At 39.2% G+C, this 13,818-nt stretch overlaps 3 protein-coding genes across 12 annotated transcripts in view; 2 read left to right on the top strand and 1 right to left on the bottom strand.

Moving 5' to 3' along the window:
- The window catches only part of LOC110977907 (uncharacterized), a 35,606-nt gene that overhangs the window by 6,426 nt on the left and 15,362 nt on the right, over positions 1–13,818 (bottom strand). The gene's annotated exons all lie outside the window — the stretch shown is intronic.
- On the top strand, positions 57–5,017 carry LOC110978846 (sulfotransferase 1A1-like). 3 transcript variants are annotated; one of them, XM_087149065.1, is made up of 8 exons: positions 57–149; positions 332–391; positions 673–828; positions 1,117–1,253; positions 3,505–3,745; positions 3,878–3,972; positions 4,175–4,355; positions 4,883–5,017. In XM_087149065.1, exons 2-8 carry the CDS (start codon positions 364–366, stop codon positions 4,990–4,992), a joined length of 948 nt encoding a protein of 315 aa, XP_087005191.1. In that variant the 5' UTR covers positions 57–149; positions 332–363; the 3' UTR covers positions 4,993–5,017. The 3 variants fall into 3 exon arrangements, with proteins under 3 accessions (XP_087005191.1, XP_087005190.1, XP_022089834.2); XM_087149064.1 differs by having other exon boundaries at positions 112–215; XM_022234142.2 differs by lacking the exon at positions 57–149 and having other exon boundaries at positions 177–391.
- Positions 6,400–13,708, top strand: LOC110978853 (sulfotransferase 1A1-like). 6 transcript variants are annotated; one of them, XM_087149059.1, is made up of 11 exons: positions 6,400–6,473; positions 7,254–7,536; positions 7,872–8,107; positions 8,999–9,152; positions 9,672–9,741; positions 10,024–10,179; positions 10,732–10,868; positions 11,097–11,337; positions 11,644–11,738; positions 12,154–12,334; positions 12,668–13,708. In XM_087149059.1, the coding sequence occupies exons 5-11, from the start codon at positions 9,714–9,716 to the stop codon at positions 12,775–12,777; spliced, it is 948 nt and encodes a 315-aa protein (XP_087005185.1). In that variant the 5' UTR covers positions 6,400–6,473; positions 7,254–7,536; positions 7,872–8,107; positions 8,999–9,152; positions 9,672–9,713; the 3' UTR covers positions 12,778–13,708. The 6 variants fall into 6 exon arrangements, with proteins under 6 accessions (XP_087005185.1, XP_087005184.1, XP_087005187.1 ...); XM_087149058.1 differs by having other exon boundaries at positions 7,872–9,152; XM_087149061.1 differs by lacking the exon at positions 7,872–8,107.

The following is a 13,818-nucleotide window of genomic DNA, read 5'->3' on the forward strand; positions in this document are numbered from 1 at the left end:
GTTCTCTGATTGTAACTACAGTATTTGTACGCTCGTTGATCCAGTACCGACCTCAAACTGACCAGTCTACTTTAGATGGATTGGGTTCAACACACAATAGAATACAATCTAAAGAATATTGTTTGTACTGACGGTGCATAGTACACCAGGTAAGCGGGCCATCGTCACGCCCACTACTTGTAGTCCATTTCGTCACATACTGAACAATAATTTAGGTGCGCATCTTGCTATTCTTTTAACGTTCATACTACTTTCTGTCAAATATGCCCTGAATGTTCCAAACAGCGTTACAGATACACCCAAATTGTTTGTGATAATTTTTTACTGACAGCTTAATCAAGGCAACAACTTTCTGCAAGAACCATGGATAAATATGTCACCTTTGAGGACTGTGAGTACTAATTAAGCAGTTTGAATTTCAAAGTTTGTACGAATGCTCAGAATTCCTTTATTTAGGAGTGAGAATTCTTTTTATTTAGTAGTGGAAACAACGGCCAAGTCCCACCACAACCCGTGGGTTGCGTTTTGTATGTTGTTTAAATCCCGGTCTTCATGAAATCCCTGGCCAAAACTGTGCTACAAGGCGGAATTCACATGTAAAATCAGCGTGAAGAACATATACTTGGCTTGTAAACTGATAAAAATCATCCATCTTATCAACTTGATCCACAGATCAGGAGTTATGGCAGAAATCAGATCTCATGAACCTGCCCGACGAGGAGTTCGAAGGAATCAAGTTGTATCAATGTATGGCCAAAAACGTGGAAGGTCTCCAAACATGGACGGTTCGAGAGGATGACGTCTGGATTGTGACATTCGTAAAAGCAGGTAAGAAAGACTGGCAAATGGGGCAGAAACATACTCTGGAAAAACCTTTATGAAAGAGACACTACAAGCTCAACGCGAAGGTTGGTGTTCCCAAACAGTAGGCTTTGTTTCTTTTTTCTTCCGGCTTGTAAAAATGTCTTTTAGCCATCACCAAACTGTTTAAAAACTTGATAGCGACATTCTGAGTACCATGCGATTTGGGCGCTTTATACTTGGTATTATATTCAAATTCCTCAATTTGCTAATGATTGGCACTATTTATAGGATTGTTATCATTTTTTGTAAAAGGCACAACTTGGGCTCAAGAGATTGTGTCTTGCATAATGCATGACGGTGACTTGGAAGCTGTTAACAAGAGCCATACAACATTCCGGGTGCTGTTCATTGAGAATGATTTTCCGGAAGAAGTGCGTCGATTAAAGAGCGTATGTTTCCTACTGGCATTCCTTTGATTCCCTGTCGTGCTGAACCTGCAGGCAGATATAATTTAACTATCGTAGCTTAGAAGACCAAGGAAACTCATGAAAGGCGACATTAGACCGTGGGCAAGAAATCATAGCTTACAGGTTCGTTGAGAGTTTCGAGTGGCAACCTACTTTTTGCTCAAATAAATACCTAAAATACTACGATTCAATATTTTGTCTGTTGCCATCCTGATGGTTTGCTCTTTAAAGTGAAAAATAAGGGTATAAAAATGCGAAAATGCTCGCGTTTTGTTCGCCTTTTTTCAATGTGTCAATAAGGGCGCTGTCTCCAACCTCGATCCTTTATCAATTTGAGCTCATGAAATACCACCGCTGCACCTGGGGACGAGTGCCACTCGACGTGAACATGGCGCCGTCCGCAAGCATACAGGCGTTTGCCGTGTTTACGAAGAATCGGGAGAAATTTCACAATTCACAGAGATAAGTTGGTGAAAATATTAGACATGTTGCGCGCAATGGAAACAGTTTGATGGATAGTAGACAGATGTTTCTCTGGAAAATGTAGAAATAGCAAAAGACGAGCAATTTAAGCGGGGTATGGCTTCTCGGTCTTCCAAACATGCCAAAGTTCCATGTCAAGCTTATCACATGCCAAGCGTTTGTCAGTCATGTCAGGTTTAAATTATGCTTCTCCTTCGTGTCCTTGGGATCGAGGTTTGTCTGTATCAGTTCAAATACTCATCATAGAGCTGATTCTGATTTACGAAGCTGATGCAATTTCAGGAAAAAAGAAATTATGTCTGTAATACATAATGCTGATCCCACAGCATTTCCGTGCAAATAAAGTCATGATAGTCGTTTTTCTAGTTTCAGATCTTTTCTAATTCTGGATCGTTTGAATTTAAAAACCTACCGTCTTTTTCTGCTGTTCTTCAGTTCGCATTCTAAGACAAGTTCTATTTGAAAGGTAAAATATATTTGTTCTCAAACTGACTAGGCCAGATTTCTAGTTCACACTTCGACATTTGAGGTTGTTAAAATCACTGGAGCCAAAAAAACCGGCAACAATTTACAGGGCGATAGGTCACCCACTATGTGTGATTCCAAATACTTTTCGTATTTGACAATCATATACACGTTTATAGCTAATCAAATGAATTACAATTTCTGTTTTCAAAATCGGCTGAAAATTGACCACTTTTTTTTCTAAATTTGGATCGCACGTTAAATGTATGCAAATACAGGTGCGTTACAAACTGAAGAATACTGACCTAGCAGAAATGTGACACAATGTTTTTGTCGGTGCGCGGCGTGGGGATGGTATTGCTGACAGCTTGCTGTACAGTTGATAAAGTTGAGTAACAGTTTACTCATGTTCTACTTTTTAATTTGCTGGAATTAGTTAAGAAATTTTTATTTATGAACTATTTTTCTCTAAGAAATTCTCAATTAGAAAATCAGCTTGTTAACATGGCTGAAAATGGATTTTCATGCGGTTACTTTTTTTGTGAAGACCTTTTTATTGCAATCCAGAACTGGTTTAACCGAGCCAGAAGTATGAAAAGTGTCCTCATCACTTTTGTCATTCCTCTTAGTTAAAATTAAAAGCTCAGAATCGGAAAATACATGTAATTTTGCAGTACCTCTAACACGCAAGGTGGACTACTGACTACATTTCACTGCAAGTTGAGGATTTTTTGTAAATGCAATCTGACTGAATAATTCGTCACAAACACCACAAACTAACACACATCTTCACTTTCGTGCCAGTATGACTAGATCAGTTTTGGTTTCACGAAGTGACACAAATGGAACTAGTGCCCTCTTGTGGTGACCTTGGGAGCAGTCCAACGAGGTGGGAACAGGCAGATTTGAATTCAGCACCTTCATATTGACCACATGTTGCCACTCGAAAGTGAGAAAGGAATTCCAGTGAAGCTACGATTTCTGGCCCATGGTCTACATGTGTAGCTTGGAATACCTAGAATTGTTTTGATTTGGAATAGGAGAGCTTCTGAAACCTAATTACTCAAAATTCCCAAGAAAGCGGTATTGTAAACCCGTAAATCCCATCCTGTGCGGTTTTTAATTATGCTATAAAGTACGCATCAGAGGTTGACAGTGCGACTGTAAGAACTTCATTTCCAAACGCCTCAAAATTAAAGTTCCTAAGAGACAAAACGACAGAATTTATCCCTCGATCGCTGCAAGGACTGTCTTTCTTGAAAATTCCCTCGATCGTCACATACAGCTCCCAGATATTCTCCAAATTGCGGCGGAAACGCCTTCACCACGGCTTCTCAAAAGTCATCTGCCTGGTCAGCTCCTACCTCCTCAGATATGGGAGAAGAAACCCAAGATTGTCTACGTCTTGAGGAACCCAAAGGATGTTGCGGTGTCTTTCTTTTATTTTTCTAAAATGGCCCAAAAGGACCCTGCAGTACTTGCCCAGACGTTTGATGAGTTCTTCGAGGAATTGCAGGAAGGAAAGAGTAAGTGCTGTCCATTTCTATTTTTGGCACAGTGCATACTACTGCTGTTGCCAACAGACTCTGAAATCCCACATAATTATCGTTCATTGAACAATTTCGTTTTCAAGACAATGTTGCCTGTTTCAATCCAAGATCACTATGGGCCTTGGTGGGATCATTACCTGTACTTCTGGAAACGAAGACATGACGAGAATATTCTAGTTCTGCGATTTGAAGATATGAAAAAGGTAAGTGTACATCGAATTTAAAACTTCAAATAAAATATGGACTTTGAACCGATAACCACCAGAATATTGTACTGGCCCTCCACACATCGACGTTGTTTTTCATCCAGTCTTTTACAGAACATTTGCCTGTAGGTTTCATGCAAACAGGTACAATTTTTCAGTTTGAAAAATGTCATTTACAAGTTCTATATTTCTGTTTAAGGATTTGCGAGGCACTGTTGAGAAGATCAGTCGATTTCTCGACAAGAATCTGTCTAATGAGACAATCGACGCCATTACGGAGCACTGCACGTTCAGTAACATGAAGAAAAACAAGATGGCTCAACTCGACAGCCTGTTTGATAAGAAAGACTTGCCTGAAGGAAGCTCTTTTATGAGAAAAGGTCGGTAAGAAATATACCTAGCAAAGAACTTGACACAGAAATTTACACGAGGTTCTCAGAAAATCATTCCTGCGAGTATATCTATAGTGCATTGGAACTTTAACGTGTACATAGAACGGCCAGTATGTGAGATTTGTAGGACATAATGTGGCTAAAATATCAGCAGTGGCTGAGGGCTAATGGGTCAGCCATTGGTAAGAGTGGTTCAAACTGTTCTTGTTATCACGAGTATTAACATGATCTACTGCCACACCCTTTGCTCAACGCATGATAGCTCTGTCCAGTAATCAGGGAAGGACCTCAGTTCAAAAGCCATTTTCAATTTAGAACTCTCCACTCTATACACAAAGAGCAACATGAATCCTACAAATCTCTTCCTAGGAAGTGCCTACTAAAATCAAAAAAGGAAAATGATTAATAACATTACGTTCGCAGGAAAGCTTTATTAAAACACGTAAACTAACTGCTATACACACATAGTTGAAGTTCAGTAATTTTTGCATTGATTTTTTCGGGGGTAATTTCAGGAAAGGTTGGCGACTGGAAATCCCACTTCAAGGTTGCGCAGAATGAAGCAATGGACGCCCTCATTCAAGACAAGTTGCATGGGACAGGGCTGACTTTTGACTTCGAGTAGGCAATCAGATGGCTGTGCTCGGGAAGCATCCAACGACGCAAAGAAAGATTTCGTATTGAATGAAAACGTCATGTAGTAAATTACGTCTTGCATTCCATTCCAGTTTAAGACTACTCATTTAAATGAAATGTAGGCCTCAGAACTTATAAAAACCTTGCATGAGTTAAAACTGCTCACATTTGAAAAACTATGGACCATGTTCAATGCTTTTTTAATCCGTCCAGGATAAATAAACAAAGAAATACTAGCTTCGTTTGCTTTAACCAATAAATGCAAAAAGAAAAGTTATGCAAGGTTATGGTTATATTTTGCTCGTGTTATCATTTCTTCATCTATTAATGCCTTGATATCTCTCGGCAGCATTTTTGCATTAAATGTATTTTTGTTTCCTTTGAATTTTTGTTTGAAATATTCTGTGTGATTGTAGTAAAATACTTGACGGTACTAATTTCATCAGCTTCTCTTGAAAACTGTTGCATGCTGCAACCTTTTTTTCTTTGAATTGATAGATTCGTTGCTTTTTTATTTCATTTATTATTCATTTTATTTCAAAATAAAATCTATATGGTAATGCATGGTTTCAGTGAACTCTAGCATTTCATTTAATGCAATCACGTCTCTCTACAGTATTTTCAATGAAATGCTCTTCTGTTTATTCTTTATTTCTTGGATATTCGTTATGATTGAAGTAAAGTAGTAAAGGCGGTGCTTACTTTATTGGCTACACGGTGCTTCTCTCGAAATCGTTACATTCTGTAAAAGTTCTTTCTTTGTTTTTCGCCTTTTCAAATCTCAGTTCAGCTTCTTATATTTCTAAAGGGTGGCTAAGAGAAAGACTGGGATATCTGTTCCAAGAGGTCTAGGAATTATGTCGAGTGTACTTTGAGAGAAGCATGAGAAATTTCATAATTCAACAAAATTAACTTCTTTCGCTTACTACTTCTTATACGTAACAAATATAAGCCCCAACACGGTAAATAACTGAGCTGTTTGTATTGTTTGTACTTTTTTTGTATGTACGAACTGTCTTCTACAATTTTACAATGAAAGAATTTGTACGTCTTTGAGATGAACGCCCTTGGTATGTTTATTATGCTACAAATTGTGCATTTCATGCTTTCTACAAACAACAAGTAAGCTTTTACCTCCGTTTGTACCAAATCAAAAAGGAAAATAGTAGCCGGTAACAGTTGTTAAGCTTATAAAAAATAATACTCTTTTAAATCCTACGGATACCATCACGCAATAGCGTTTCTGTTTGCGCCTGTAGTCACAAACTGAATTGAAGGGTCGCAAAATTTATCACAATGCAAATGCTTTTACAAATAGCCCCTTAATTTGCTTTAGTTCTGTTTCTGTTATGTGGGGATCGGTCCTCAATATATTCATAACTCTTTATGTTCAGCACATGAGGGCGCTCTTTCAAAACGGGCCCTGCCCCTGTCCATCGGGAGCGAGTGCAAACTGGCCGAACCATTCGGGTAATTTACACTTTCAATGTTATTTTTCCAGCTGCATCTGATATAAGTAGTAAATTATTGATGTCTCGAATGGTTGTAGAATCGCCTGGGATGGATAATTACTCTTAAATTGAATCGATTTGGGGGGGGTCATGAATAGAACTTTTCCGTTCCACTCATGTTTATTCGGGCTCAACTTGTGCTACAAGTTACATGTACCATGGAGGAAGGAACACATAGGGGGCCTTGTGCATGTCTGCACCCGGTCTATCACACGTGCGGTGGTAGCGTGTGGATGTGTTTTATGGCTCAATGCGTAGATTCACTGACCCCTGTGTCACATCCATCCCATCCCATAGCGTGTATGGTGCACGCTGATTCATACACTTTAGCAGTGATTGTACTTTTTCGTCCAAAATGAAAAAAATGCCCACACCGAATATCTACGTGATGTATAAGTACCGGCATGGTACTGGGCACTGCCACGGCGGGTGGGCCTGAAAGTACTGTACAGTTCATGCACGATGCATGCAAACCTTGCGGTTTACTCTTTATCGGAGCCAGCTCTCAGTGCGCGACTGGTAGTTACTTGTAATGCTTGCGTTTGACAAATACGCCTCAATGAGAATACTTCTAACAATAAACTTTTACAGGACCCAACAATAATGTCGTATGCAGCCTCCGCCCCCCTTCGAACGCTCTGTATGACCGCGAAAATGTTGAAAACTTTGGATCCCCCCAAATGGCATAACATGATTGCCGGTTTTTATAGTAAAGTCGCATGCTATTTTGTACAATCAGGAGTACATGCATATCAGGCCAGTGCAGTAGGTCACACCACGTTTAAAGGAATAACACCAATCCGACGAGGGTTAGGCGAGTTGGAACGATGTACTTGTACACGCTAATGTGCCTCAAAGTGCCACAAAGACAAGGATGTCGAAACAGAAGAACCTGGAATCGTCCTATAAAGCGGCTGTGCATTAATGACCCCCGTGCAGAAGCACCCCCTCAACGTTGTTATGAGAATATTATCAGTGCCAAGAAGACTTCCGGTGGTATGGGTCCTGTATGTCAGCCATTGGTAAGAGTGGTTCAAACCGTTTCTGCACCTTCGTTGTTTCGAGTGTTACCTGAAGTCCTAGCCATAGCATTTGCACAACGCATAAAGCTCCTCCAGTGTTCAAGATATGACCTGAGTTCAAGAGCCAGTTCCATTTTACAACCTTTCACTTGATACACAAAGAACAAAGGGAATATTTACAAGAAAAAACTTGTAAAACATTTAAAAGGAGCTCTTGGGGAAAATGAAGAAAAAAACGATTAAAACTGAACGTTTGAGAGAGAGCTTTAGTAAACACGTAAACCACCACGGGGACATCAGTTGAAGTTAATTATTCATATTTTGGGTCATTTTAGGAAAGGTGCTGGGACAGGAAGTCCCACTTCACATTGCGCAGAATGAAGCAATGGACGCCCTCATTCGAGACAAGTTGCATGGGACTGGGCTGACCTTTGACTTCGAGTAGACAATTGGATGGCACTACTCAGGAAGTTTGCAGAGACAAATTTCTTGAAAGAAAATGTCATGTAGTAAATTACGTCTTGCCTGCCGTTCCAGTTTACAAGAGAAAGACTACTCGCTTGCATGAAATGTATGAACTTTTCAAAACCTTGTACGAGTGAAAACTGTGAACTTTTGAAAAATTATGGACCATGTTGATTGTATTTTTATACCTATCCAGTGGCGGATAAATTAAAAACAAAGAAATGATATTTTAGGTTTTGTACTGGCTTTGTTTGCTTTAGCCCGCTGTACAGATTCAAACAGAAATTTATGCAATATTATGGTGGTATTTAGAGTTTGCATGATCATTTCGTTATTCAATAATGCCTGTATGTTTCTAGGCAGCATTTTAAATGAAATATAATTTCGTTTCTTTTGATCTTTTGTTTAAATATTCTGTATGAGATGAAATACAGAATTTGGTTTACATGTGGTAAAGTATTTAACGGTACATGTACTCACTTCATTGGCTAGAATGCTTCTCTTGAAATTGTTGCATCCTGCGAATTTGGGCTGTTTTTTTTAATTAATAGATGCATACTTTGCTTTTTATTTCAACACCTTTTTCGATTAGGTAATAGGTGCTCCATTAAGAAGTTCGAAGTAACCCAACATTGAGCATTTGCAACATGACATGCATTGTTAAATGTTGCAACATATGCATTATTTTCGTTTTGCCCGAATAAATAAAAAGGTTAAGAAGCACCGAATCACAGTAAGCAGTTGTACGCCAATCACTCCGTGCAGTAGCACCCCCTCAACAGTGTAATGATGGAGAGCGCATGTTTTGTTCACCCATGAAGCACGTTATTAGGTGATAACGGTCCTGCTCGGATTAGGATTTGGACTTTGCTTTCTAACTGTAATTGTTGTTTGGTATAAGCTGGGTGCGCAATTGTTGGGCCCAAAATAGTTCTGCTTCCTAATACATCTGAAAATAGGCATGTAGGAATATTAATGCTGTTTTTAATTGTTTTAGTGTGCAGCTAGGTTTGAACCAGTTTGAGTTAACGACAGCAAGAGAGGTCAGGTGGCATTTGTTGTTTCGAATGAAGGGTGGCGCATGGCAGGACTGGCAGCTTGTGTTTCTGAAAAGATACAAATTGGCCCCGCTAACATAGCTCTGTTGCAGTGTAAGTACCAATTGTTAAAACAGGACTGTATAGGGAATGTCCATGTGTCGAGACAAATCAGACATTTGCTGTACAAACCTATGGGAATGTCCACTGTCGAGACAAATCAGACACTCGCCGTACAAACCCATGGCAATGTCCACTGTGTCGAGACAAATCAGACACTCGCCGTACAAACCCATGGCAATGTCCACTGTGTCGAGACAAATCAGACACTCGCCGTACAAACCCATGGCAATGTCCACTGTGTCGAGACAAATCAGACACTCGCCGTACAAACCTATGGGAATGTCCAATGTCGAGACAAATCAGACACTCGCCGTACAAACCCATGGCAATGTCCAATGTCGAGACAAATCAGACATTTGCTGTACAAACCTATGGGAATGTCCAATGTCGAGACAAATTGGACATTTTGGTCCAGCTCGGGGCTCATTAAGATAAGGCTTTTGACAGTTTTACAAGCCTCCATTTTCTTCTGTGGCACGTTTGATAATGTTATCTATTTTTTCTTTTCAGGAACTGTAAGCTCAGTTAAGGCAGCAACATTCTGCATGAATCATGGATAAATATATCACTTTTGAGGAATGTAAGTAGTATATGTAATTCGACAGTCTTAATTTAGGGTTTGTAGGAATGACGAGAAATTTTCTTCTTTAGTTTATTGGCGCCACGACCAGTTCGCTTTTCTGCAACTTGCCAAACCCTAATAAACAAAACGAAACAAAATCTTGGACTGCACTTTACATTTGAAAGCCTAGCTTGCATGAAATGTAGATCGAAACTATGCCTAGAGGCAAAAGTCGAACGCAAAATAAACGTGGGGAACAGATACTTGAAACATAGTCCATGTTAACAACTTGATACACAGATCAGCAGCTATGGCAGAAAAGAGATCTCTTGAACCTGCCCGATGAGGAGTATCAAGGAATCAACCTGTATCATTGCATGTCTGAAAATACTGAACGTCTTAAAACATGGACGACTAGGGAGGATGATATCTGGATTGTTACATTCGTAAAAGCAGGTAAGATTGACAGGTAAAAGGGGTCACAAGCAGACTCTGAAAAAGAATATCTTGGCATAGAGATTATTGCAATCATGGCTAGCTCAATCACGGATAAGCTCAACTTGATAGTTTGAATTGACAAAAAGCAAATTTTTGTTTATTAAAAATATTTGCAGTCATTGGCAAACTGTGAGAATGTGACAGCAACACTTGCTGTCATGGCGAGCTCAATCACGGATAAGCTCAACTTGATAGTTTGAATTGACAAAAAGCAAATTTTTGTTTATTAAAAATGTTTGCAGTCATTGGCAAACTGTGAGAATGTGACAGCAACACTTGCTATCATGGTTAGCTCAATCACGGATAAGCTCAACTTGATAGTTTGAATTGACAAAAAGCATTTTTTTGTTTATTAAAAATGTTTGCAGTCATTGGGTAAACTATGAGAATGTGACAGCAACACTTTGAGTACTTTGTTATTTTGACGTTTAAGTGTTAGTCCTCTCAGGTTCCTACATTGGATAATGACTCGCATTGTTTATAGAATTACATTTATGTTGTTTATCATAGGCACAACTTGGGTCCAAGAGATCGTGTCTTGCATAATGCATGATGGCGACTTGGGAGCTGTTAATAACAAGCACACGACATTTCGAGTGCTTTTCATAGAGCACGATTTTCCAGAACAACTACGTCGACTGAAAAACGTAGGTATCCTTCAAGCATTCCTTCAATTTTCTTCTATGTTGAAATTGGAGGCAGACACATTTTAAATATTGCAGCTCAGAGGACCAAGGAACTATGACAAGCCGATTTCCAAACTCTTCAAAACGTTTAATACAGTTCTGCAAGAAACCGAAAAACCACACAGGATTTACCGTCCAGTCACTGCACCGACTGTCTTTCTTGAAAGTTGCCTCGATCGTTACTTGCAGCTCCCAGATACTCTTCAAATTGCGGAGGAGACGCCTTCTCCTCGGATTCTCAAAAGTCATCTGCCTGGTCAGCTCCTGCCTCCTCAGATATGGGAGAAGAAACCCAAGATTGTCTACGTCTTGAGAAACCCAAAAGATGTTGTGGTGTCTTTCTTCTACTTCTCCAAATTGTGCCGAAATGACCCCAAGGTACTCAACAAGACGTTTGATGAGTTCTTCCAAGAAATGCTCGAAGGAACAAGTAAGTGCTTTCTTATTTTTTGGCGCTGTACTTAGTATTAGTGTTGACCATAATCACTGTACTGTAATATTGTTTGTAGACGTTTCTACCAATTCTTTATACAAAGATAATATAACCGGTACTTTTATTGGTGGTGGTGGTGGGGGGGGTTCCCACAACCACCTGATCAGAAAGAGGGAGGACTGATACTTCCTTACTAACAGGGCTCTAAGCCCGAGTAATAGTGGATCAGATTATTGGTTCACGATCGATTATTCTCCAAAAGTATCTTGTCCTTCAATGACATCCCATCTGTTTCAATCCAAGATCACTATGGGCCTTGGTGGGATCATTACCTGTACTTTTGGAAACGAAGACATGACGAGAACATTCTAGTGCTGCGATTTGAAGACATTAAACGGGTGGGTGTCAATAAGAACTATTGAATTTCAAAAATTATTCAAAAAACCAACTTACCTTTTATTCGAACCGGTATCATCAGAAACCGTTTTCATCAACCAACCTTTTACAACTTGTCTCTTACCAGACATCTACTTTGGTTACTTGCAACTTGTTATTCAATTTAAGCACTCGATCCGACTACCCACCGCTACGTATTAAGCAAGGCATGTGCAGCAAAATAGCCACGCTTTAACTGTAATGCTAATATATTATCAGATGATGCAATACAGTAGGCAAACTTATAAGTGAGGCTCGTTCGAGCCTTCTGTTTGCACATTTTCGTGACGCTGACTAGCCTCACTTACAAGTCACGGTGGGTAGTCAGATCGGGTGCCTATAAAAGATGTCACTTATAAATTCTTCGCGTTATTTCAGGATCTGCGAGGCACTGTTGAGAACATCAGTCAATTTCTCGGCAAGAAGCTGTCTAACGAGACAATCGACGCCATTACGGAGCACTGCACGTTCAGTAATATGAAGAATAACAAGATGGCTCAACTCGACAGCCTGTTTGATAAGAAAGACTTGCCTGAAGGGAGCTCTTTCATGAGAAAAGGTCGGTTATGAGTGGGAAGAAGGAATTTAGTTGGCAAAAAACCAGAAATTTACCTTAGTGACAACTACAGTGCTATTATACAATTAAGTCCTGAAAGGTAGTAAAGCTGTATTTAATATCTATGAAACGGAAAGTATACGGGATATGGCTTTTGTCAAAATTTGGCAGTTGCTGTGCTAATATGTGCGTTCATATAAGCCATTGGTATTTAAACAGTGGCTCAAGCTCTTCTACGTTGATGCAAGAAAACACTAGTAACAATACGTCACCTGCTACATGGAGACCAGTGTGGATTAGTAATTTTCGCATTGATATTTTTTTGGGTCATTTTAGGAAAGGTCGGGGACTGGAAATCCCACTTCACGGTCGCGCAGAATGAAGCAATGGACGCCCTCATTCGAGACAAGTTGCATGGGACAGGGCTAACTTTTGACTTCGAGTAGACAGTCGGATGTTTCTACTCGGGAGCTATTCAACGGCTGACACAGAATTTTCTACGACTAAATTTGGGAACAAAGATTTTGTCACCAGGAAAGAAGATGTTATGCAGCAAATTAGGTCTTTCCTTCCATTCCTGTTTACAATCGAAAGGCTACCATTACACGTTATGTGTGAAACATTGTATCTCGTATGAATGATAACTGTGCAATATTTTTTCATTTATCCCGTCTAGGATAAATAAAAAATGAAAGAATGGTTTTCTAGGTTGCGTACCTCCACTGTTTGCATTGACCCGCCGAACAAAATTTGAAATCAAACTTTATGTCACATTGTACGGTGTCTGTAAACTCTCGCGTGATCATTTCGACATTGATTAATGCCTTCATGAATGAGCTTTTGTTGCCATTTGTACAAATTCCTTTAAAATTCATGTTGACAGCAATAAAAAAAACTGATATTTTTTAAAGGATTGTTTTCGGTTGTGTCTGAAGCACTCACAAATATTTCAGATTGGACGTTACCACAATGCAACATCTTTTCACAAATAACCCATTTTCCTCGCTATAATTTTGTTTCGATTGTACTTTAATAAACACTTCATTTTGGCGTAACCCTTTGACTTGTTTGCCTCTCATGCCGAACAGTCACAACTCACAAGCCACGTTTACAAACGTATCAATAATTCATTTTCAGTAACTACACACCCAATACGAGACATATACAAAAATTATAATCATTAACACCCAGTTATGTGAACTGTGAAAGTCTGTAGAAACATAACTATGCTTTTTATGATTTTTTTCATCTTTAATAGAGGAGAGGCTATATATTCTTGATGTAGGACCAAACTTGCTAATATTTGGGCCGAACACACAAAATTTAATTTTACTTCTGATTTAATAAATAGAGTTTCAAGCCAATGTGTTGAATGTATTTATAGCACCTTTTCAGAAGACTGTATGTTTTGTTTTTCTGTGTTAAAAATCTGAAAATGTCAAATTCAAATTTCCTTCATACAGTATTTTGCAATCCTAAATGAAACG

This window comes from Acanthaster planci, linkage group LG18, assembly GCF_054643075.1.
Source record: "Acanthaster planci isolate LZ-2023a linkage group LG18, COTS_SCS, whole genome shotgun sequence".
Taxonomy (NCBI): Eukaryota; Metazoa; Echinodermata; class Asteroidea; order Valvatida; family Acanthasteridae; genus Acanthaster; species Acanthaster planci.